General features: G+C 38.4%; 2 protein-coding genes across 13 annotated transcripts in view; one reads left to right on the forward strand and one right to left on the reverse strand.

Moving 5' to 3' along the window:
* CYYR1 (cysteine and tyrosine rich 1) overlaps nt 1-24,601 on the forward strand; it is a 105,305-nt gene that overhangs the window by 43,734 nt on the left and 36,970 nt on the right. The gene's annotated exons all lie outside the window — the stretch shown is intronic.
* On the reverse strand, nt 23,992-24,442 carry LOC107129080 (large ribosomal subunit protein eL34-like). Its single transcript, XM_045389204.2, has one exon. It carries the CDS (start codon nt 24,406-24,408, stop codon nt 24,055-24,057), a length of 354 nt encoding a protein of 117 aa, XP_045245139.2. The 5' UTR covers nt 24,409-24,442; the 3' UTR covers nt 23,992-24,054.

A 24,601-nucleotide genomic window follows, 5' to 3' on the forward strand; every position in this document is an offset into this window, starting at 1 on the left:
AAACTAGCCGGGCGTGGTGGCGGGCGCCTGTAGTCCCAGCTACTCGGGAGGCTGAGGCAGGAGAATGGCGTGAACCCGGGAGGCGGAGCTTGCAGTGAGCTGAGATCCGGCCACTGCACTCCAGCCTGGGCGACAGAGCCAGACTCCGTCTCAAAAAAAAAAAAAAAAAATACAATGGAGTCATTGAAAATTAATTCAAAATAATATTCTTAATATTCTTAAAGACATAAAGGAAGAAACTCTCTGAACAAATTTGAAAGAGCAATGAAGAAAAATAGGCAGAAATGAAAAAAGTGTAGGATAAAAAGAGAAGAAAGAGGAGGAAAAAGAATTAGAAATACTGAAAGTAAAAAAAAAAAAAGTGGCACTGAAATTTTTTTAATTGCATAGAATTAGATCTGTAGAGAGATGTAATGAACTGGAAGATGAGGATTTCATGTAGGGCGTCAGAAAGGGGATGACGGACGCAATGTTTCGCGACTCCTATTCTAATAATCAATTTATTGCCTCTTAGCTCCAAATTCACCCTTCAATACATGCTCTGTGAGAACAGATGGATTCCTTTCAGCATTTCTCTTATAAAGTGAGCATGACATTGACATTTCTCTCAAGAGCACTGGAAAAAAGGCTGTAGAGGGGAATATTACAAACATCATCTTTACTTATAGTCATTTATTTTCTTAAAAAACAAAATATGTGGAGCAAAGTGACAAAATGCTCATGGCAGTTTATTCTTGATAATGGGTACATGTTTATTTGCTAAGTGATCTTTTATATGTTTACACAAAAATGTTAAATTAACAAAAACTGTTTAAAAAATCAATTAGAGAGAGAAGGGCAGGGCATTACTGAGTTGTTGGCGTCCAGGTTGATGACCGAGCATGTTCAGCTTCCAGGCATCTGAATCCAACAAAACTGCCTAAAGCAAGGCTAAGCCTTTATTTCTCTACCACAGGGTAATTTGTTTTTAAATGTCTTGCACAGTTTGTTGCTGAGGAAAGAAAATTAAGATTTCAGACGTACAGGCCAAATATATTTTCCTGCTTTCCACAACATCAACTTTGATTGGAGTGGCCAAAACCTTCAATGTAAGCAATTTAATCCAACAATGTTTGAAATTGTTGGATTAAATTCAAGACTAGCAAATTTGGATAGCCTAGGGGATTTAAGATGAGAGTAAGCACTTTTTAATGATATGGAATGCACTTAACGTCAGAGCAAACATACATTTTGAGAAATAAAATAGTTGAAGAATAAGAAATACTAATATCTAAATACATATACATACATGATTCAAGCTCTAATACCAAAATGCAAAACAACCCCCAGCATATGAAATGTTTAAACATAGCAAGTATAGGCTACCCCTAACCTACAAATGAAATACATACACATATGCATATATTTGTCTTAATGATAAAAATGGATCTTAGAACATATTTTTCTGATGGAAATTATGTAACCTCTGGTGGCCAGGATGCTAACTATCTCACAAAAGCTTGTTCATTGAGCCACAAATTTATCAAAACTGAATTTTTACTTTGTTCGTATGGGGAAATAGTCCTAGTTCCAGTAGGTGAAATTAGGCCAAATGCCCATCTACTCTAATCTTCCCTACTTTTGATCATTACTCCAGAAAGGAGTTTGTGTATTGTATTCAATACAATCTAGAAAATGTATTGAAGGCAAGATGGTGTGATGAGTTTGAGTTTGGGCAGTTTACATTAGGTTGAGTGGTCATGAAGGCTTCTCTGACAAGGTGACGTTTGATCTAGAGCCTGAAAAGGTCCCAGAAATGAAGGAGAAGAGGATTTCAGGCCAGAGATTTAGGACAGGAAATAATTTGAGGTGGTCCAATAACAGGAAGAACACTGGTGTGGCTGGAGCATCATAACTGAGTGAATGAGTGGTAGAAAATGAGATAGTAGGCAGAAAGAAGTTGACACAGGTCAGATGACACAGAGTCTGGCAGACCACAATGCAGAGGTTGGATGTGACTCCTAAGCATAGCAAAAAGCCATGGGAGTTTTAAATAAGGGAGTGGAATGATCTGATCTGTATTTTATTTTAAAAGGTCACTTGCTGCCATGTGGTGAACAGATTGTGAGGGGTAAGAAAAGAAGCAGAGACACAACTGTGGAATTATCTCAGGGAGCAAGAGAAAGAGAAAGGGGGCTTTTCCTCAGATAATAGCACAGGCATAAAGACAAATGAGTAGATTCAGAATACGTTTTGGAGGTAGCATCAATAATAGTTGCTGATAGATTAGAAGGACAAAGTTAGACAAAGAAAAGCAGGATAACTTCTAGAAAAGAGGCCAGAACTATATTGTGTTATTAATTCAACAGATTTCTTTTTCTGGCAGCTTCCTATTATATTTTCAATCTGTCCTCATCTCGTTCACCACAGTTAAACTTCTAAAATAATTCAGATTATATCTTTCCTCTACCTTACCATTTTCAATATTTCCTTGTCACCTAACATGCACAACATCCTTTGCCTCCTGACAAAGTTTCGGCTTCCCTTCAGCCAAACCTTCCTCAAAGCCTGTGCTCCCGCCAAGCTGACCATTCACACTTTCATGCCTATTGTTTGTTGTGCTCAGAACACTCTTGATTTCTTCCTGTGTCTGGAAAAACTTATTCACCTTTCCAGTCTTAATAACCTCTGGCAGAATTCAATTATCCTGAGAACAAAACTGCCCTTGAATTAATTTCCCTCGTTGGGCTTTTTCACTGTGTATGATCATTAGCTGTGTCTCCATCTCTCCTGATAGACTATAGATTTTCAAGGGCAGGAACCTGGTGTTTTATCTTGTGGCATCATCATATCCTCCAGTGCAGAGTGAGTGCTCATAAATGTGGTGGAAATAAATTAAGGTTTATCCTGCTATGGAACATCATAACTGGTAAAATGAAATATTTTCTCGGGAAATTTAAGATGTGAAAGCAAAAAGTCCATTTTAATCAAAACAGAACTAAATTTTGCAAGCAATCAAACTGTCTGTAAGTTGGGAGAGCATTCTCCCTAAACATAAATAATCCTTAAAAATACCATCTTTGCATATTTCTGTGCCAGTATTTTTTTTAAATTTTAATAAAAATGTTGAGGAGAAGTGCCATTACAGATGCCTTTGAAGTTCTGATAAAAGCTACTGGATCATTTCACAGATTCACAACTTTGAGAATAATTTTAGGGACTTTCAAGTCCACTTAAACCCATTTATGGGGTAGATCAAGACTAGGTCAAGGTATCTTCTGTAAGGTTCTAAAAAATATATGGTAAATCTTCTCTATGGTGGGAATATTGTCCGTATTGCCAATTTTCATTAACCTCCTAGTGGAAGTGTCTGATACTGTGGTTGGTTGAAATGTGCCTAAAAATAAAGGTGAAATCTTTGTTCAAGAAGGCACAGAGTTTTGACAGAATACCACATGAACAATACAACATCAATGTAAAACTGTTGGTGACTTTTTGCTTCAGATAGAATTCATTTGTAAGGCAATGACAGAGTCAACTTTTCAATCCATACCACCACAGGTCCTCTCTTGAAGGACAAAACAGCTAACAAGGAGACAGTACGACTCCAAACCAAAGATTAAAAACATTGAAAATACTACCTTTGACTGCTAAAGAAGTGGACTGAATTTTCTTTATGAAACATCAGCAAATATTTTATCTGTCTTTTCACATTTTCTTCTTTGATATCTAATTGTCCTGCCTCTAGAGGCCCTGTCATGAGTAACCTATGTGTGGGTGGACTGGAATGTATGGTATGTATGCATGTCCCAAATGAAACAATATTTTGCTGACCATTCTCTTTGGAATGAGATATACTCAAGAGTTCAATAGACGTAGCAGTGCATCATGAATTCTTTAAAAGAAAGACCTGGAAATATCATTCCTTAGTCAAGATCAGTACAAGATAAAGTAGGTCATTATTTGCTAATACTGATTGATGTTAATTTGAATGTTCCTTTTGGGTAAATTAGTTCTGATGTTTCTTATTGGAATTTGTTATTGAATTTGATGTCCATTCAGTGTACCACCTGTTTACAAAATGTAAGAACTAATAAAATACCTGAGCATATCTCTAGGTGAAAACTGATTGGCAGTGCTATTTAATTTAACCAGATGTCTTTAGTATACATATAGAGCAATATCAGTCTGGGCTAGTTAACATGATAGGTTAATTGATGAGGAAACCAAGGTTGCTGGTTTAATCTCTTAAAAACTGTTTCACCTGGATTACTTCAACTGCCTCTTAACTCATCTTCCTACTTTATTCTCTTTTAAAATTTTTTAATTTTATTTTATTTTAAGTTTCAAGATACACATGCAGGATGTGCAGGTTTGTATATGGGTAAACAGGTAAACGTGTGCCATGGTGGTTTGCTGAACCTATCAACGCATCACCTAGGTAGTAAGCCCTGCATGCATTAGCTATTTATCCTGATGCTCTCCCTCCCTCTGCACCCCCTGACAGGCCCCAGTGTGTGTTGTTCCCCTCCTTTTGTTCATTTGTTCTCATTGTTCAGTTCCCACTTACAAGCGAGAAAACACAGTGTTTGGCTTTCTGTTCCTGCATCAGTTTGCTGAGAATAATGGCTTCCAGCTCCATGCATGTCCCTGCAAAAGACATGATCTCATATGTTTGTTGGCTGCAGAAAGCTCAACATCACTGGTCATCAGAGAAATACAAATAAAAAACACAAGGAGATACCATCTCATGCCAGTCAGAGTGGCAATTATTAAAAAATCAGGAAACAATAAATGCTGGCGAGGCTGTGGAGAAAGAGGAAGGCTTTTACACTGTTGGTGGGAATGTACATTAGTTCAAACATTGTGGAAGATAGTTTGGTGATTCCTCAAGGATCTAGAACCAGAAATACCATTTCACTCAGCAATCCTATTACTGGGTATATACCCAAAGGAACATGAATCATTCTACTATAAAGACACATGCACACATATGTTTATTGCAGCACTATTTACGATAGCAAAGACATGGAACCAACCCAAATGCTCATCAATGATAGGCTGGATAAAGAAAATGTGGTCCATATACACCATGGAATACTATGCAGCCATAAAAAGGAATGGGATCATGTCCTTTGCAGGGACATGGATGAAGCTGGAAGCCATCATCATCAGCAAACTAACACAGGAACAGAAAACCAAACAACACATGTTCTCATTTATAAGTGGGAGCTGAACATTAAAAACTCATGGACACAGAGAGGGGAACAGCACATACCAGGACCTGTTGGGGGGTGGGAGTTGAGGGGAGGGAACTTAGAGGATAGGTCAATAGGTGCAGCAAACCACCATGGTACACGGATATCCGTGTAACAAACCTACGCTTTCTGCATATATATATATATATATATATATATATATATATATATATATGCACACACACACACACATACATCCTGGGTTTTTTTATAAGAAGAAATAAATTTTAAAAAGACATAATTTCATTCCTTTTTATGGCTTCATAGGATTCCATGGTGTATATGTACTGCATTTTCTTTTTCCAGTCCATCACTGATGGACATTTGGGTTGATTCCATGTCTTTGCTATTGTGAATAGTGCTGCAATGAACATACACGGGCATGTATCTTTATAATAGAATGATTTATATTACTTTGGGTATATACCTAGTAATGGGATTGCTGGGTGAAATGATCCTTCATTCTAGATCCTTGAGAAATCACCATACTATTTTCCACAATGGTTGAACTAATTTACAGCCCCACCAACAGTGTAAAAGCATTCTTATTTCTCTGCAGCCCTCACCAGCATCTGTTTCTTGTTTTTAATATCCCTACTTTATTCTCAATTTAGATAGTCTGTTCTCAGCCCAGCAACTAGGGTTATTTCTTTCAAAAACATGAGGTAAGATTATGCCACTGCTCTGCTCAAAACTCTTCAGTATTTTCCCTTTTTTACACAGAGTAAGAGCCAAAGTCTTAAATGGCCTACAAGTTACTCCATGATCTGGCCCCTTAACCTCTGACCTCATGTCCTGCCATTTTTCCCATATGCACTTTCCTTCAGCCACATTGACTTCACTGCTTGAGTATGTCAGATTCCCTTCAGGTCCCTATCCTAGCCATGCCATCTGTCTGGAATGCTGTTACCCAGATGTCTCCTTGGCCAACTCCTTCACCACTTTCAAGTCTTTGTTTCCCAATTCTTCTACATCCCTTCTTCTGATCCTGACTGGCTCATTCTTTTATACCTTGTACAATTTTATAGCTTCTGACAATATTTATACTTATTTATTATGTGCATTGCCTGTTCCCCTGCCCCTCCAGGATGTAATCTCTTCAAGGACAGTTATCTTACTTAATGATATATTCCAAACATCTAAAATAGTATTTGGCACATAGTAAGCTCTCAATAAATATTTGTTGAATCAAATGAATGAATGGATTGGCTATACAGCCTAAGATTTTCTTATTAATTCATTCTAGGTATACAAAAATGTATAAGACTTGGAACTATCTTCCAAAAAACCACCTATAACCTTAGGAACTATATTAAATTGTTTGCAATGGATCACAAACAGGCCTGAGGGAAGGAGCAAGGATGGTTTTCCCAAAGCTATTCTACTTCAGGAAAAAAGTTGTAAGGATTCCAGTGATACTCCAAAAATGTAAATTACTGCCTAATTTCAGAAGTCAGAGTGATACCCTGATCCTGAGCCCCATCCCTTTCTTAAGGTAGTCAATTGTTAAAGAAATGGGATCTAAATTAATTGAAGCATTTGTTAAGTGTCAGAAGGCTGAGCTTTATTTAGGATGATATTGGTCAGGCAGCATCATAAATGATGGAGCTACCATCAATAAAAGTAGCATCATTTCTGCATTTCACAAATGAGGAGATTAAAGCAGCAGTGTCTTAGTCTGTCTGTTGCAGCTATAACAATACCACAGACTGGGTAATTTATAAAGAAAAGAGGTTCATTTGGCTCATGATTCTGGAAGCTGGGAAGTCCAAGAGCATGACACCAACATCTGGCAAGGGTCATCCTGTGGCAGAAGGCAGGAGGCAGAAGTGAGCACACGAGACAGAGAGAGAAATCAGGTCAAACTCATCCTTTTATCAAGAGCTCACTGCTGCAATAACTAATCCACACCTGGGATAATAGCTTTAATTCATTCATCAGAGCAGGACCTTCATGACCTCCTCATCTCTTACAGCTCCAACCTCCCAATACCATTATATTGCCAATTAAATTTCAACATGAGTTGTGGAACAAACGTTCAAACCGGAACACATAGGGCAAAGATGTTAGTGTCTTAGACAACCACGTCAGTGGTCTAACTTTGGAAATTCAGGTGGTCACATACACATAGCTGCTGAATTCTACTTTCATAACCAAGACACTGTCTCTGCATTGCCTTCCCAAATCCTCAGGGAGTGATAGCAGCCAAGTTTGAAATCTGTCCTTTCTTAACAACCCAACCTCTTCAACATGAGACATGTTCCGTAAATCTGTGTGAGTGCTGAGACACAAAGGTTCGTTGATATTGTGGGTGAAGACCTCAGGGTCAGGTGAGAGGAACACTGATAAGCCTTCAAGTCACAGACAAGCGCTGAGGTCCCCCGAGAAATACCTGTATGTTCTTGTGTGGAAATCTTCCGGCATCTCTTATAGGTTTAATAAAGAATTGTCTGGGGCTGGGTGCGGTCTCACGCCTGTAATCCTAGCACTTTGGGAAGCGGAGGTGGGAGGATAGCCTGAACTCAGGAGTTCGAGACCAGCCTGGGCAACATGGTGAAACTCTGTCTCTACTAAAAATACAAAAATTAGCCAGGCATGGTGGTGTGTGCCTGTAATCCCAGCTACTCAGGAGGCTGAGGCAGGAAAATCGCTTGAATCCAGGAGATGGAGGTTGCAGCGAGCCGAGACCATGCCACTGCACTACAGCCTGGGCAACAAAGCAAGACTCTGTCTCCAAAAAAGAATCGTCTAAGCTCTCTTGAATTTTGGAATACTCCTCCCCATTCCAGGAAGTTTTAATGTACCCCATTCCCCATCTGAGTCCTCTTTTCGACAGAAGAAAAAGGAGGATTTTTTTTTTTTTTTTTTTTTTTTTTACAAACTAAATATAGCTCGATAGATAAATAAGTTTTCTGCTACATTTTTCTTTCAGTTGCAAGCCACTTCTTGGAAATAATTAGATTTATCTGACAAGATACTTGAAAGATTAGAAGTAATACCATATTAAAACTGTCTAATAATATGAAGTAAACAATGGATTGTAGAAGGACGGGCTTGACTAATCCTACTATAGAGCTGCTCTATTTCTTTCACAGTAACTCAGTTTATTGATAGGTACGTTATTTTTAACCTTGATTATAGTCAAAATTTTAATTGGATAGATTATCCTAGTGAATTCTTAAATCCTGGCTAAACATTGCTTTTATTATTCCCTAGAATCCTTTCATTACTTGCTAGCTTATAGTTGAATTTTAATATTCAGTTAAGCAAAGGATTTTGAAGCAAATCAATTATCATACATTCCTTAAAATATATCAAACATTCTAGAGGCCAATATAAGTGAATCTTGAGTTTGACCAGTATCATACATAATATGTGCAGATACTATTGCCTATTTAAACAGACAATTAAAAATTGATTATATTTTGGGAGATCTCTGTAAACTTATCAAAACTAGAGAACTTGTCATGTAACAGAATCGTTCAGCTTGATATTCTGCAATCAATATTTTTAAAGTGCAACTTTCAGAAGAATATATTTCAGACTTTTAACTTTAATAGCAGTGGATTTGCTTGTAGTCACTGAAATCTCAAACTTTTTTCACAATTTAGCAGCCATTGGTCATCTATTAATAAATGCATTAATATTTATCAAATGACAAGTCTTTTTTAATGTGCTTTTAAAATGTGCTAAATACATTTTGCCCTACAGTTCAAGTTCGCTTTCAAAGGGCCCTTATAAACTATCAAACTGTCACAATGCAAATTACATAGTAAAAGAAATTATACAGTGATTTAAATAGAACTTCTTGGAAGGATGCATGGTCCTAGGATGCAATCAGTATTTTTCATTAAATACTGGCAATCAGATTATACAGCAAAAAGCCTACTCTGTACATATGATTGGCAGTGAAAAGTATTTTTAGACTCGGGTACTCACATTGGCTTTGCAAGTGGTATAAAGCAAAAAGCCAGAGTCCACCTTAAATATGGCAGCTTCTTACATTTCATACAACTGCTTCATTCTGTAGAATTTCAGGGACCAGAAAGAATTGCATTAACTGGAAAGAACCAAGTCAAAAAAGGTGGGGAGGGCTAGTGTGGAAACAAACTTCTGAGGGAAAAATTGACCATATGAAGGAGCCTAAGAAAGTGAAATTTCACTTATGCCTTTTTTTAGTACTTAAAACATATTTTAAGCATGTCTTTTGTGTGAATGACGCTATAAGCATTGTGGGAGAAAAAGGATAAGTGCAAACTCTTTTGGAGATTTATACTAGAGTTATTGGAGTTCTTAGTATTACTTCAGAGCAAGCATAGAATCATATAAATGCTCCACGGGTTGGGGAGAAAGGGATCAGTTGTGAATAAAGAGATCAGGGAGACCGACACGGGTGGATCACTTGAACTCAGGAGTTCAGGACCAGCCTGGGCAACATAACAAAACTCCATGTCTACAAAAAAATACAAAAAATTAGCCGGGCATGATGGTGTGTTCCTATAGTTTCCAGCTACCTGGGGAGCTGAGGCAGGAGGATCACTTGAACGCCAGTGGTTGAGGCTGCAGTGAGCCAAGATTGTGCAACTGCACTCCAGCCTGGGTGACAAAGTGAGACCCTCTCAAAAAAACAAAAACAAAACAAAACAAAACAAAGCAAAAAAAAAAAAAAAAGGAAGGAAAAGAAAAGGAAAGGAAAAGAAAGAAAAGGAGATCAGGGTGGATTTTACTGAAGGAGTAGCATTTAATATGGAGGAGACAAAGTGTACAAGAGTTGATTGGAAAACAGTAAGTGATCTAAGAGGGCTGAACAAAATAAAATAACCCTGGAAAGGAAGTTTGGACTAGTGTGTGGAAGGCACTGAAGGCCAGAGATCCAAAGCAATTCCCTAGGGCAACCGGTATGTTCTTAGATTACTTAACGTGCCTCTTGGCACATAGGACACAGAGTATGCAAGAGTTATTAGTTCACTGAACCAGTGATAAAAGAGACAAAAGCTCTTTAACTTACAAGGAAAAACTAGAGAAAACATGGGGAAAAAAGATTAGTACTATCATGCATACCACATTGAGTTGTGAAAAACATGTCCAGTTATAATTTTTCTATCTTCATTATTCATTTAATAAATATTTATTGAAGAAGTGTGATATAGTGGTGGGGAACATGTGGAGGAATTGGTTTGGGTTCACTTAGGCCTGCCTTCAGATCTCATGTCCATCAACTGCTTAGTCTAAGCCTCAATTTTCTCATCGGTTAAATGGGCATAATGCTGCTTCCTTGCAGAGTTACTGTGCACATTAAGTGAGATACTGTGAGTAAAAGCCTTATTACATGACCTGACACGTGGTTAGTGCTCAAATAAGTTAGTTCCCTCTCACTCTGGCCCTTTTTTATACACTCTGTCTCTTCCTCCAGTCTATTGTCTCCCTACACTAGGAAACTAGGGCCACTTTTGTGTTGCTCTAAAGGAATAGCTGAGGCTGAGTAATTTATAAAGAAAATAGGTTTATTCGACTCACGGTTCTGCAGGCGATAAAAGAAACATGACACCAGCATCTGTTTCTGATGAGGGCCTCTGGCTGCTTCCATTTACAGTGGAAGGCAGAAAGGAGCTGGTATGTACAGAGATCACATGGTGATAGAGAAAGCAAGCACAGGGAAGGTGCAAGGCTCTTTTTGACAACCAGGTCTTGGGAGAACTAACAGAGTAAAAACGAATTACTGTGAGTACCAAGGCATTCCTGAACCATCTTCCCCCACAACCAAAACACCTCCCATTAGGCTCCACCTCTGACACTGGGGATCAAATTTCAACATGAGATTTGGAGGGGGGGTCAAACAAACCAAATGAGAGCGATCATTTTCTCTATTCTGCAGACCCTAGGATTACATCTAAACGTAAGCGAGAATAATTTCTGGAGCCCCCACCCAACGTCTGGGACTCAACTCAGGTCATCCTCTCTATAGTAGTTTCTCTCTTACCTTGGGCCTGGTGTTTTTCCTCTTTGGACTTTTGCCCAGTCACCCTTTTAGAGCCCTGGTCTTTCTAAGACCAAACCTCTGTCCTCTCCTTGCTAAACTCCACAACTCCCATTTTATCCCCTTTTCTTACTGGCTGCGCTGCCCTGGAACTTGGTCTGGTCAATAGGTTTTTGTTACTGATGAACTTCACTGATATTTAGGGTCTGACTAGTCTCCACAGTATTGCCTACTTCTGGATTGGGTCCTGGGCTTGTATCTTTCAAACCACTTGCTTTTTATGGAACTGAGCCACCTCTCCCCACAGCAGCTTTGTGGGAGCACTAACTTGGATCTTTTGCCACACCACTGGAATTTCCCCTGGACCCTGCAACTAAGGAAGTGACTGTGTGTGTATTGAGGGTTGGCATGGCTCCTGGTCCTAGTCTCAGCCTCCAGGGATCTGTGCCAGGCCTGCCCACGTCTGCAGCATTCTTAAAGGTACAAAGATGACCAAGCCCAGTTCTTAGACTTAAGGATCATATAATATAGTAGGCAATATGAAATGAGTGCAAGACTAAGGGCCGTGCAAGGCAGAATATGGTAGGTGTGTCAGGGAAGTACAAAGCACCCTGTGAATTCACAGAAGCAAGATTTCAATCACATTGTTGAACTGCCATGGTGAAAGCAACATTGGAGCTAGGCTTTCAATGATAGATATCAACGGACAGATAAACAAAAAGACATGGCTAGGACAGGGAAGCAATATGAACAAAGACACAGAGGTAGCTAAATGATACCAAGGGAAGAATAAGTAGTAGGTGGGGGAGCTGGAGAGAATCTGTTCTGCATCCAGATTGTGAAAAATGTTAAATGCCTGGCTAGGAGAAAAGCACTTACTATGATGACTATTCCAGACCAGGACTATAGTATACAGCCACACAGGCTATGCACGGCCAACTCCAGGGGTCCCATTCATATGCATTAGGGGTTGGCAAACCTTTTCTGTTTTATCTAGCCTGAGAGTAAATATTTTAGGCTTTGCAGGCCACGTGGTCTATGTTGCAACTACTCAACTCTGCCTTTGGAGGGCCAAAAAAGTTATAGACAATGCGTAAACACATGAATTTGGATGTAGCCCAATAAAATTTTATTTATAGACACTGAAATTTGAATTTCACAAAATGTTACTCTTTTCACTTTTTAAGTCACTTAAGAATGTAAAAACAGAATGTTCTTAGCTAACAGGTCATACAGAAACAGGCGGCAGACCAGACCTGGCCCCCAGGATGTAGTGTGCTGACACCTGATAAAGACTCAGTGTGGGCTGGGCGCTGTGGCTCACGCCTGTAATCCCAGCACTTTGAGAGGCCAAGGCAGGTGGATCACTTGAGATCAGAAGTTCAAGATCAGCCAGGCCAACACAGTGAAACCCCATTTCTACTAAAAGTACCAAAAAATTAGCCAGGCATGGTGGCATGCACCTGTAATCCCAGCTACTTGGGAGGCTGAGGCAGGAGAATCACCTGGACCCTGGAGATGGAGGTTGCAGTGAGCCAAGATCGCACCATTGCACTCCAGCCTGAGTGACAGAGTAAGACTCTGTCTCAAAAAGAAAAAAGAAAAAGAAAAAAAAAGACTCAGTGTAAATGATACTAAGTTGTGAGACACATTGATGGTGTTTGTTAAAGACCAGCATGATGCAGTTTTGTCTGTATAAGAAATAGACAAGAGGGAAGAGAGATGTAAAAAGGGAATCCCATTCTGATGGTACTGCCGTAGTTCAAGTAGAGAGAGAGAGAGACAGAGAGCGAGAGAGAGAGAAAGAGAGAGAGAGAGTGTGTGATATTGTTGACGTATTTCTGAACTGCCATATAGAAAGTGACATTTGAGCTAGGCTTTCTATTTAAATACAGCTATTTTTCTATACTTTTTCCTCCAAATTGTCTACACAATGTACCATCAACCTGGCACCGTGACCCGCTTGCAGGATGTCTTTTATGAAAGTGAATGGCAGACGTGTCTTAAAAGAATAAAAGGTGAAAAGCAATCATTCTCAAGGTTATAATCTTTGAGGGGGAAAAGGGGAAGAAACTCAAACCCTTGAGTGGAGGCAGTAGTATAAATTGTCAGCAAAATAAAACAAAGAAGCCTTCACTTTGCAATAACTTGCTCCTCTTTTTATCACAAGATCATGTGAAACATCTTAGAAAATTCATTGTGCTTTCTGTTACCCTCCATTTTAAAAGCCAGCAACTTGGGAATGTTTCAGAATATTGATTCAGTGAACTTCTGTTGTACAAAGCTTTATCTCATTGTTGATATGCTGTCTGCATTCCAGCATGTGACTATGGGTATCTATTTGCGTCTGGCCTTATTGGATCCATGTTCTTTTGTTCATCACAGTAGAGCTATGTGGGCCAATGACTAGGCAGGAAAATTCCATGACAAGATTCAATTAGGAAATTATCATCTGGACTTTTATGTGTTTGCTACTAGAGTACTAACTGGTTTATCATCTTTAATACTTTAGTCTTTGAATGTGTTATTTTTAAATGACTGTAAAGATGTTACTAATATTTAGCATGTGTGTACAATACAGACATGAGCAGCAAGAAACATCTTCCAATCATAATGGGTGAAGTTTCTACTGAGGCAAATATCTGCTTACTATATGAAATACTTATCTATCACAAATGGATACACACAAAGGGTAAACTTTCTCACAGATAATAAATGGCATGCCACAATAACGTCAGTTAGCAAGAAATTCCCCATACGGATAATGTGTTCATTTGGCAGGGAATTGAAACAGATAATTTGGATTCCTTTTACCCTAATGTTGTAAAAGTCTGCTGAGGAATTCTAGAAGACCCAAATCACTAGTAAAATCATAGAAAAATCCACATATTTGAGTATTTTGTATTAAATGTATTTAAAAGATTAGATTTTTTATGATACTTCTTTGAATAGATAACACTATAGGATATCATTATTAACGTTAATATTTTACCATCCGTAACAAACTTGAAGTGACTAACAAAATTATTATATATAAATTCAGTATCTTTTTGAAGTCTGACAACAGATGTACTCAGTACTCAAATATATAAAATCTAATGTTATCAAAAGATTTTAATATATCTTTAAATACATTCTAATGAGATTTTTCAAATAGCTGATATTTTGTCAGTATCATACCTTGTGCTAAGTACACATGAATCCCTGGAACAATAGACGACATTGCACAATAGCCAATGTCCTCCAGCAACAGAACAGAAGATATCACACAAGCTACCAGTATTGGATTCATTCACTGTTGAATGAATTTTGCTTTCACTAATCTTAAGTGTTTGTTATATATCTGAATTTCTTTGGCATTTTCTTCATGCTCCATACATAGAAAATAAACCAACGCTGATACATAAACAGCTCCCTACTTCACTGGCTAAGTATCACAGCTGTTAAGCCAGCAGGTCTGGAAATGATACCATTCTCTATGGCTCTAACAATGAGATAACTTTATAAATATTGATGTAAAATAGGAATGTAATTCATTTTATCTTATCTGGGCAGGTTTTCTATGCTCCGTACTGCATTATTCATGTACTGGCATTTGAACGGTTGCCTACATTTGGAAATTCTGTTTACAAACTTTTACATTCGGGACTTACAAACCTTTCTGATATAAGCAGGATAAGTATTTTCCCCCATTTCATGAGTTTGAAAATAGAGTTCCAGAGCAGATACCTAAATTGAAGCCATGTGAATAGTGACTGGTTCAATGAGATCTTACATCCAGCCCTGCTGAATCCTATTCTGTGCTCCCTACATTGCATCACACTGCATCTTAAGAAGATCATTCCAGAGTTGGTTGCTGTGTCAAACTGAGGAGTGCTCACCAATAGCCAGGTCTCCTCTCCTTCCAGAGCACTTAGAAGAACATACTTCCCAGTCAGCCCTAAACCCTAGTTGGGTGGAATCATGGTACTAGCTCTGACCAGTAGGCTATGAGCAGGAATGAGCTGTGTCACTTCTGGAAGGAGTTGGATAAAAGCCTTCATGAGATCCTCAGTAGCAAACATGGAAGCCATAAGATTGAGATGGTGGGCCGGGCGCGGTGGCTCAAGCCTGTAATCCCAGCACTTTGGGAGGCCGAGACGGGTGGATCACGAGGTCAGGAGATCGAGACCATCCTGGCTAACACGGTGAAACCCCGTCTCTACTAAGAAATACAAAAAACTAGCCGGGCGAGGTGGCGGGCGCCTGTAGTCCCAGCTACTCGGGAGGCTGAGGCAGGAGAATGGCGTGAACCCGGGAGGCGGAGCTTGCAGTGAGCTGAGATCCGGCCACTGCACTCCAGCCCGGGCGACAGAGCGAGACTGTCTCAAAAAAAAAAAAAAAAAGATTGAGATGGTGGAGCTATAGGATGCAAAATCCTGGATCACTGAGTCACTGCATAGAGGAGAGCTACCCTGGAGAGTCATCTGACTTAAGCAGGCTTTGATTAGGAAGAAATAAACTTTTTCAGTAAAGCCACTGAGATCTGAGGGTCAGTTGTCACTGCAGCATAAGCTCAGCTTATTCTAATAAAACTCATCCACATCCTTTCTACAGCTACTATCAGTATTATACCATTATTATCTCCTAATATATCACTTCCAGTTAAGATGTTAAAGGAAATGCAAAAACTGATCTTTGGTGCTGTGGAGAAAATAAAATAGTAAAAAGGGATAGGAAGTTATTAAGGTTTAGGTGCCACAATTTTAAATCAGTGGTCAAGAAAGAACTCACATAAAATGTAACATTTGACCAATGACTTAACACCATATGGACATCTGCAAGAAATACATTCTAGGAAAAAGGGAATTGTCAAGCATTTGATGTTTTAGGAGCGGCCAAGAGGTCAGTATAGCTGAATACAGTGACTGAGAGGAAGGAGTGTAAAGAGCAATGAGGTTAGAGAGACAAGGAGAACAAGGCATATCATGGAGGTTATTGTAAGGACTTTGCCTTTTACTCTGAGTGAAATCAGAAGCCTTTGAGTATGGTGCAGTGTAGCAATATGGTTTGATTTCTATTTTTAGAGGACCGTTTTCTAAAAGCAGATTTATGGCATTGAACAGCTATTTACAATGGAGGGTGTTGCAATATAATGTGGATTCGATCATGTGTTATTCTGATACATGGGCTAATCCTCAGTAAACCAATGCTAGTGGTCTTAGTTCACAGTGCACATTATGTTGATGATAATCAGGCTTCTATCTAAGTTTCTTAATACCTTAAGCTGCAATCCTCTGATTTGAAACACTCGCCATAAAGTTATGAAATGGATCCCTGCAAGGATCTTTATTCTCCAGAATCTCCATAGTAAATCATCAAAAATAGTTGGATGTAATTTCATAGCATATGAAACCATCACTTGGAGTGTCCTAAGTGATGATAGAATGAATGTGTTGATCTTACAAACTATTTACTTTGTCATTTCCACTTCAGTACCCAAAAGACAGCTTTCACTCAGCATCTCCAAAAAGTGAAGTCATTCTTCATCCCTATCTACCTATTCCAGAACTTGTGCCCATTGTATTCCTTTACTCCATTCAGAAAGCTCCCATTACCACAATAGCTTAAGTCAGAAACCCCAGAGATTGGTAACCATTTCTAAAAGCTTTTTCTTTTACATACCCCCTCAAATTCAGCTTTCCCACAAGCCAACCCAGCCTCAAATCTAGTCCTTATTCCCTTTCATGCGAATTGCTAGAACAAACCTCACAGGTCTCTCTGGCCTTCTGGTTGTGTCACTCCTCTTTCCGCAAGAATGTGCTAAACTCTTTGGGCTTAAAGACCCCTCATAATCAAGTTCCCGCCTGCATTTTTAGCAACAACCCTTGCCACTTATGTATTACAACATTTGCTGCAGCCACACAAAGCTGCTTGTTGTTTTCCAAGCATCCTAAGCGATTTCACACATCTGTGACTTTGCAAATGCCATGCCCTCTCATGGGATATTTTCTTGCCTTGTCTAACTGGCAACTTTCTCTTGCTTTCAGCCTCTGTTTATACATTGTCATTTATAGTCTCCCTTGACCTCACCTTCAAGATCCCTCATAGGTAACTTTATTTCAGTGGTGACTTTGAGCTTACATCTGTCATCTCCACAAGACAACTCTCTATATGTCACACCCCCCAAACAAAGGCACATACATAATAGGTGTTCATATGTGTTGAATGAATTAATAACTCTAAATACCATTCTGGCTCCAATGCCTGGTATTACCATAATTGGGAGGATTTCATGTCTGTATCTCAACACCCATCCTGTGATGCCCAGTGGGTAGAAAATGGCATTTATTATCATTTCCTTCATGAGGGAAAATGTAATTTCTTTCAGCAGTTTGTTGGGTAACTTGAAAATAAAACAGTATTTTAATATTGAGCTTGTTTTTACTTGAAGTGGCTGCCTCTTTTTTGGCATTTTATCACCCCAGATTGATTTATCTTTGTAATTCTTCTTTGGCTCACAGCTATTGCTATTAAATAATTGCCTTTCTTCTTAATGCTGACCTCACCAGATGCTATGAGTATAAAAGAGAAACCCATTGAGAAAAATCAGCCCCTGGTTTCTTGGTTCATCTGGAAATCTGAATTTTAAAATTTGTGTAAAGATAGATTGCATTAAAGAGAGCATATTCTAAAATTAATAATAGAATAATGAGAAATGTAAAGACATCTAATGTTTTAAAGGGATTACATTTCAGCAATGCAACATTGTTTAGTATTTATATTTGGCTCTTTTTTCCTTACTATAGTATAGCATATGTTCTGAGATGGGACATTGCTGTTTTTGCCTCATCAACTTGAAACCTCTCTGTAGTCAGCATAAGGCATGTTTTGTTGAATACTGCAATAATATGCTGTTGTAACTGGTGGCTGAGTCATCTGTTTTTACAGGATTGTTACTGTAAGGAGCTGAGACATATGTCTCATGTGTCAAAATTGAGTGTGAATTTTAAAGTCAAAAATAAAATGAACCCTTGAACATACTCAAGTGAAAATCACAGCAACCTGTGGGCTGAGGGCTTTCGTAGCTACTATTTGATTTTTTCGAAGTTGCGTTATTACACTGTTGGTATTTCCATGCAGTGTGGGAAAATACAAGCTCAAAGCTTATAAGTACTGCTATGAAAAGGATGATATTATGGATTTTTCTACTTTCTCTGTGATCAGCTTTTTAAACCAGGGATCCTGTGTTTCTGGTCCCTAAGGGCTTCATTTGCCTTTAGGGTTACCAGTGGTCAAGTGGCCAAATGAGGGGTCAGGGTCATTTTAGCAAGTGGGCACCCACCTCGATTGACCAGGGACCCCCATGAGAGGTCTGTGCATCTTTTGTACCTGTTTCTCTTTCCTACAGTGAAAGAATTCACAGCATGGGCACCTGGGTCAGGTATCCAGGGTAAGATTAACAGCACAGGAGATGTTGATGATGGTAACACATGGAGATCTTCTTCATACCAAAAACACTGAGTTCACTCTGCTGTTGCATCATGATTTGACACTGAGACTAGAACCAGAAAACCTTCTTCAGGGAAGTTGAGTTTGAGAGTGTAGCTGCCCCTAGAGTTCACCTTCAGGTCTCCTTAAAGCTCCTGTGTCTCCTTACTTAGCCTTGGCCCAGGATGCTTTAGAAAACACAATACAATGACAGTCAAAAATAATAGCATTTATGGGATTCATGGATCCAAAAGTGCAATGAAACTTCATTAACATAATAGTGAAGAGAAAACCCCCTACATGTCAGAAGAACATCACAGTGCAGATAAAGTAAGCAGGGGCATGTCGATGAGAGCATGACTGTAGGCTAGAGGCATGATGACCTAGAATTAAAGTAAAATTAATGGGTGAGAATTAAAGTCTAGCTAGGGAAAAGAAAAAGGACATCAAATTTCTCAAAGGCCCCTTTTCTAGATTAAGAGGGAAATCCAAACCTTCCTATCATCAACAGAAGAGTGATTACCTTTGGGAAATGGGTGGTCAATTGACTGTAATGGGCACCAGGGGCCTATTGAGATGCTGGATGCATGCTATATGTTGGTGTGGTCATAGTTCCATGGGCATATACATAAAATCATAAAATTCATCATGTAGCATATTTAATATGTATATATTGTACTGCTGTGAATTATATCTCAATAAAGGATTAACAAAGCAGAAAAAGGGCAAAAGTGGGGCAGTACCTTGATTTTATGTATCTCCCAAGACTAAATAGTTCCTTAATGCCATGTTATCTCAATTTCTTCTCTCACACTTACGAAAAGCATTAAAAACTTTTTTTGTTTTTTTATATTAACCTAGTTTCTCCAAAATGTCCTCTTTCTCTGGTGTTATGTAAACAGTAACTTCCTTTCATTTTGTTAAACAGCAGCTCATGATTAGCTATGTGGCTCTGCCACTGCCCTCATAAACTCAGTCTCCAACTTTATGATTATATTGGCTTAATTTAACTTGATAATAATGATAAGGGTAATAGCTAATGTGCATTAAGCATTTAATGTTCCAGGCACTCTGGTTATATACACACACTTATTTAATTCTCTTAACAACCTTTAGGTACAATAAATACGTATTATTTTTCTTACACAAAAATATTGAAGCTTAGCAAGATTGAGCAGCCAATGCACAGCCACATTGTGAAATGTGGCAGAAATTTAGGTCTGTCTGTTATCAGAGCTCAATCCTAAGCTCTCTGGACTGCACCACCTTCCAGCAGCCTCCAAATTCTCTTGTAGAAGCACATCTTTCTTTGCAACTTGGGCTTTTATTGCTTTTTACTTTTTGCATGCTTGGGGATAACAAGTTTTGGAGGGAATGTTAATTCAAAATAATTTACTTTACTTTGGTGACCATGAGGCATCAAGTGTGATTAACAGCATCGAAACAATAAAATTGAGCAAAGAGGGGCCTTGTTTTCTTTCAGATTTCATCTCTGAGTTATGTTTAAATTCATACAAATTTTCTAGTTCACAGAACTTTCTCCTTTCAGCATAAACATTTTAAAAGTATTTTAACCATCTTTCAAAAATGCAAAATATAGCCTGAATATGTTCCTAACTTCTTCAACAGAACACAGCTTCTACCATGTATTAATTTGTATTCGGGGACGTGAATGGAACTGGAGATCATTATGTTCAGTGAAATAAGCCAGGCACAGAAAGACAAACTTTGCATATTCTCACTTTTTGTGGGATCTAAAATCAAATCAATTGAACTCATGGACATAGAAAGTAGAAGGGTGGTTACCAGAGGCTGGGAAGGGTAGTCGGGGAATCAGATGAAGGTGAGGATGGTTAATGGGTACAAAACAATAGAAAGAATGAATAAGCCAATTTTCCCAGCACCATTTATTAAATAGGGAATCCTTTCCCCATTTCTTGTTTTTCTCAGGTTTGTCAAAGATCAGATGGCTGTAGATGTGTGGTATTATTTCTGAGGACTCTGTTCTGTTCCATTGGTCTATATCTCTGTTTTGGTACCAGTACCATGCTGTTTTGGTTACTGTAGCCTTGTAGTATAGTTTGAAGTCAGGTAGCGTGATGCCTCCAGCTTTGGTCTTTTGACTTAGGATTGTCTTGGCAATGCGGGCTCTTTTTTGGTTCCATATGAACTTTAAAGCAGTTTTTTCCAATTCTGTGAAGAAACTCATTGGTAGCTTGATGGAGATGGCATTGAATCTAAAAATTACCTTGGGCAGTATGGCCATTTTCATGATATTGATTCTTCCTATCCATGAGCATGGTATATTCTTCCATTTGTTTGTGTCCTCTTTTATTTCACTGAGCAGTGGTTTGTAGTTCTCCTTGAAGAGGTCCTTTACATCCCTTGTAAGTTGGATTCCTAGGTATTTTATTCTCTTTGAAGCAATTGTGAATGGAAGTTCATTCCTGATTTGGCTCTCTGTTTGTCTGTTACTGGTGTATAAGAATGCTTGTGATTTTTGCACATTAATTTTGTATCCTGAGACTTTGCTGAAGTTTCTTATCAGCTTAAGGAGATTAATAAATGGTGCTGGGAAAATTGGCTAGCCATAAGTAGAAAGCTGAAACTGGATCCTTTCCTTACTCCTTATACAAAAATTAATTCAAGATGGATTAGAGACTTAAATGTTAGACCTAATACCATAAAAACCCTAGAAGAAAACCTAGGTAATACCATTCAGGACATAGGCATGGGCAAGGACTTCATGTCTAAAACACCAAAAGCAATGGCAACAAAAGCCAAAATTGACAAATGGGATCTCATTAAACTAAAGAGCTTCTGCACAGCAAAAGAAACTACCATCAGAGTGAACAGGCAACCTACAGAATGGGAGAAAATTTTTGCAATCTACTCATCTGACAAAGGGCTAATATCCAGAACCTACAAAGAACTCAAACAAATTTACAAGAAAAAAACAAACAACCCCATCAAAAAGTGGGCAAAGGATATGAACAGACATTTCTCAAAAGAAGACATTCATACAGCCAACAGACACATGAAAATACGCTCATCATCACTGGCCATCAGAGAAATGCAAATCAAAACCACAATGAGATACCATCTCACACCAGTTAGAATGGCAATCATTAAAAAGTCAGGAAACAACAGGTGCTGGAGAGGATGTGGAGAAATAGGAACACTTTTACACTGTTGGTGGGATTGTAAACTAGTTCAAACATTATGGAAAACAGTATGGCAATTCCTCAAGGATCTACAACTAGAAGTACCATATGACCCAGCCATCCCATTACTGGGTATATACCCAAAGGATTATAAATCATGCTGCTATAAAGACACATGCACACGTATGTTTATTGCGGCACTATTCACAATAGCAAAGACTTGGAATCAACCCAAATGTCCATCAGTGACAGACTGGATTAAGAAAATGTGGCACATATACACCATGGAATACTATGCAGCCATAAAAAAAGGATGAGTTGTGTCCTTTGTAGGGACATGCATGTAGCTGGAAACCATCATTCTCAGCAAACTATCGCAAGAACAGAAAACCAAACACCACATGTTCTCACTCATAGGTGGGAACTGAACAATGAGATCACTTGGACTCGGGAAGGGGAACATCATACACTGGGGCCTATCATGGGAGCGGGGAGGGGCCAGCAATTGCATTGGGAGTTATACCTGATGTAAATGACGAGTTGATGGGTGCTGACGAGTTGATGGGTGCAGCACGCCAACATGGCACAAGTATACATATGTAACAAACCTGCACGGTATGCACATGTACCCTAGAACTTAAAGTATAATAATAAAAATAAATAAATAAAAATTTTAAAAAAATTTAAAAAAATTAAAAAAAAAGAAAGAATGAATAAGTCCTACTATTTGATAGCACAATATGGTGACTATAGTCAATAATAACTTAATCATACATTTAAAAATAACTTAAAGAATGTACTTGCATTATTTGTAACTGAAAGGATAAATGCTTGAGGGGATGGATACTTCATTCTTCATGATGTACTTATTTCACATTGCATGCCTATATCAAAACACCTCAGGTACTCCATGAATATATACAGCTACTATGTACCCACAAAAAATCTTTAACTACATTTTTTAAATAATAATAATTTCAGCCTGGCCGATATGGTGAAACCCCATCTCTACTAAAGATACAAAAAATTAGCCAGGCATGGTGGATGCGCCTGTAATCCCAGCTACTCAGGAGGCTGAGGCAGGAGAATCTCTTGAACCCGGGAGACAGAGGATGCAGTGAGCCGAGATTGTACCACTGCACTCCAGCCTGGGTGACAGGGTGAGATTCTGTCTCAAAAATAAATAAATAAATAAATGTGACAGGGCAAGACCCTGTCTCAAAAACAAATAAATAAATAAATAACAAAGAGTAAAATGAAATAATAATCATTTGTACTTGGTGCCTGTTACTGGTGACAAATTCTGCCATCATACTGTGAGATACTTGGACCTTGTTAAGATATGCTGGATTCTTGAACCCTCTCCAGAATGCTTCAGGTTGATATGGAATTCTTTTGGCTGCATCATGTCTCCTTTCATCCACTTTTCCAGTATCCTTATGCCATTCGTTGAATTTCTGCTTCAAAATTCCTTTGGGCTACAGAGAACGATAATATACAACAGAGTTCAAAATATAAATAAAGCCTTTTTGAATAGTTTTAAAAATCAGAATAAATAATTAATAGGAGGACCTGACAGCGTCTTCCATGAAGAAAATGCGGATTTTATTTTTTGTCCCATCTCTCTTCTGTATGGATTTGTACAATTCAAATTTTTCAAAGGTATTTTTCCCCTTTGCATCCTATACTTGAGCTATTATGATTATCTGAATACATAATATCCAGGTAAGTGTTTTATTGTGACTTAAAAATATTACTTGCTGAGGAGCAAATTGATGATTTCTGTCAGCTCTTCATTAGATGTCTTAAATCTTTAAGAGGCCACAGCAGTGGATGTTCTTCAAAAGTGGTCTCCAGGCAACAGGGTTTCCAGGCAGATACTCTGTGGACACAAAAGTGAACAGAAATGAGATGGTAAATTTAGAATAGGGAAGAATTTCACATACATACAAATATTATAGTGCCTTGAAGAGAGGATTCCAAAGGAAAATTTTCACTCTACAAGTAATTTATTAAATATGTGATTTGTAGTTATTTATTCAAGATTTGTTTCATAATACTTTAATTTTTACCAAGAAAATACAATACTCAGTATTATCCTCTTTAAATTGAATTTTATTTAACTTTGATCATATACCTCAAATTTCTATTTTCTTTTTTTTTCAGCAAGTCTTTTCATTTTTATTACTCAAAAAAGTTTCATTTTTTATTTAGCTTTCTGACTCTGTGCTTGTGCCTTCAACACTTTCACAACGATTTTCTGCTCCTCGATACAGAAAGCACGCTTGATCCTGTCACAAACACATTTAGCACACATGGAACCACCATAGGCCCTGCTGACATGTTTCTTTGTTTTGGACAATCTCATAAGAACTTTAGGTCTTACAGCACGAACCCCTCGAAGTCTGCCTGGGCACACACCACATGCAGATTTTGGTGCTTTCCCAACCTTCTTGGTATAAAGGTCAACAATTCTATTACCAGGGGTTCGGGACAGCCTAGTTTTGCTAGAGGCTGTATTGTAGGAAAGCCTACGTCGGTATGTCAAACGCTGGACCATTCTGAGTGCCTGCAGACAACGTCCCCGGAAGAGCACTATTTTCTTTTTTTAAAGAATGAAACAGGTGACTAAAGAAGGCAGGATTTAAATATTTGCAAGTATGTCCCCCACTCAGGAACAGGTTCCAAATTATCTCACTAATGTCCTCCATAAATGAAGTCTCTCCAAGTTCTTTTAGTGGTGTTAAAATTAT

The sequence above is a fragment of the Macaca fascicularis genome, chromosome 3, assembly GCF_037993035.2.
Source record: "Macaca fascicularis isolate 582-1 chromosome 3, T2T-MFA8v1.1".
In the NCBI taxonomy this organism is placed as follows: domain Eukaryota; kingdom Metazoa; phylum Chordata; class Mammalia; order Primates; family Cercopithecidae; genus Macaca; species Macaca fascicularis.

Excerpts from the sequence above, each read along its gene's own strand:
- LOC107129080 (XM_045389204.2), bottom strand. The coding sequence starts at position 24,408 with ATGGTCCAGCGTTTGACATACCGACGTAGGCTTTCCTACAATACAGCC.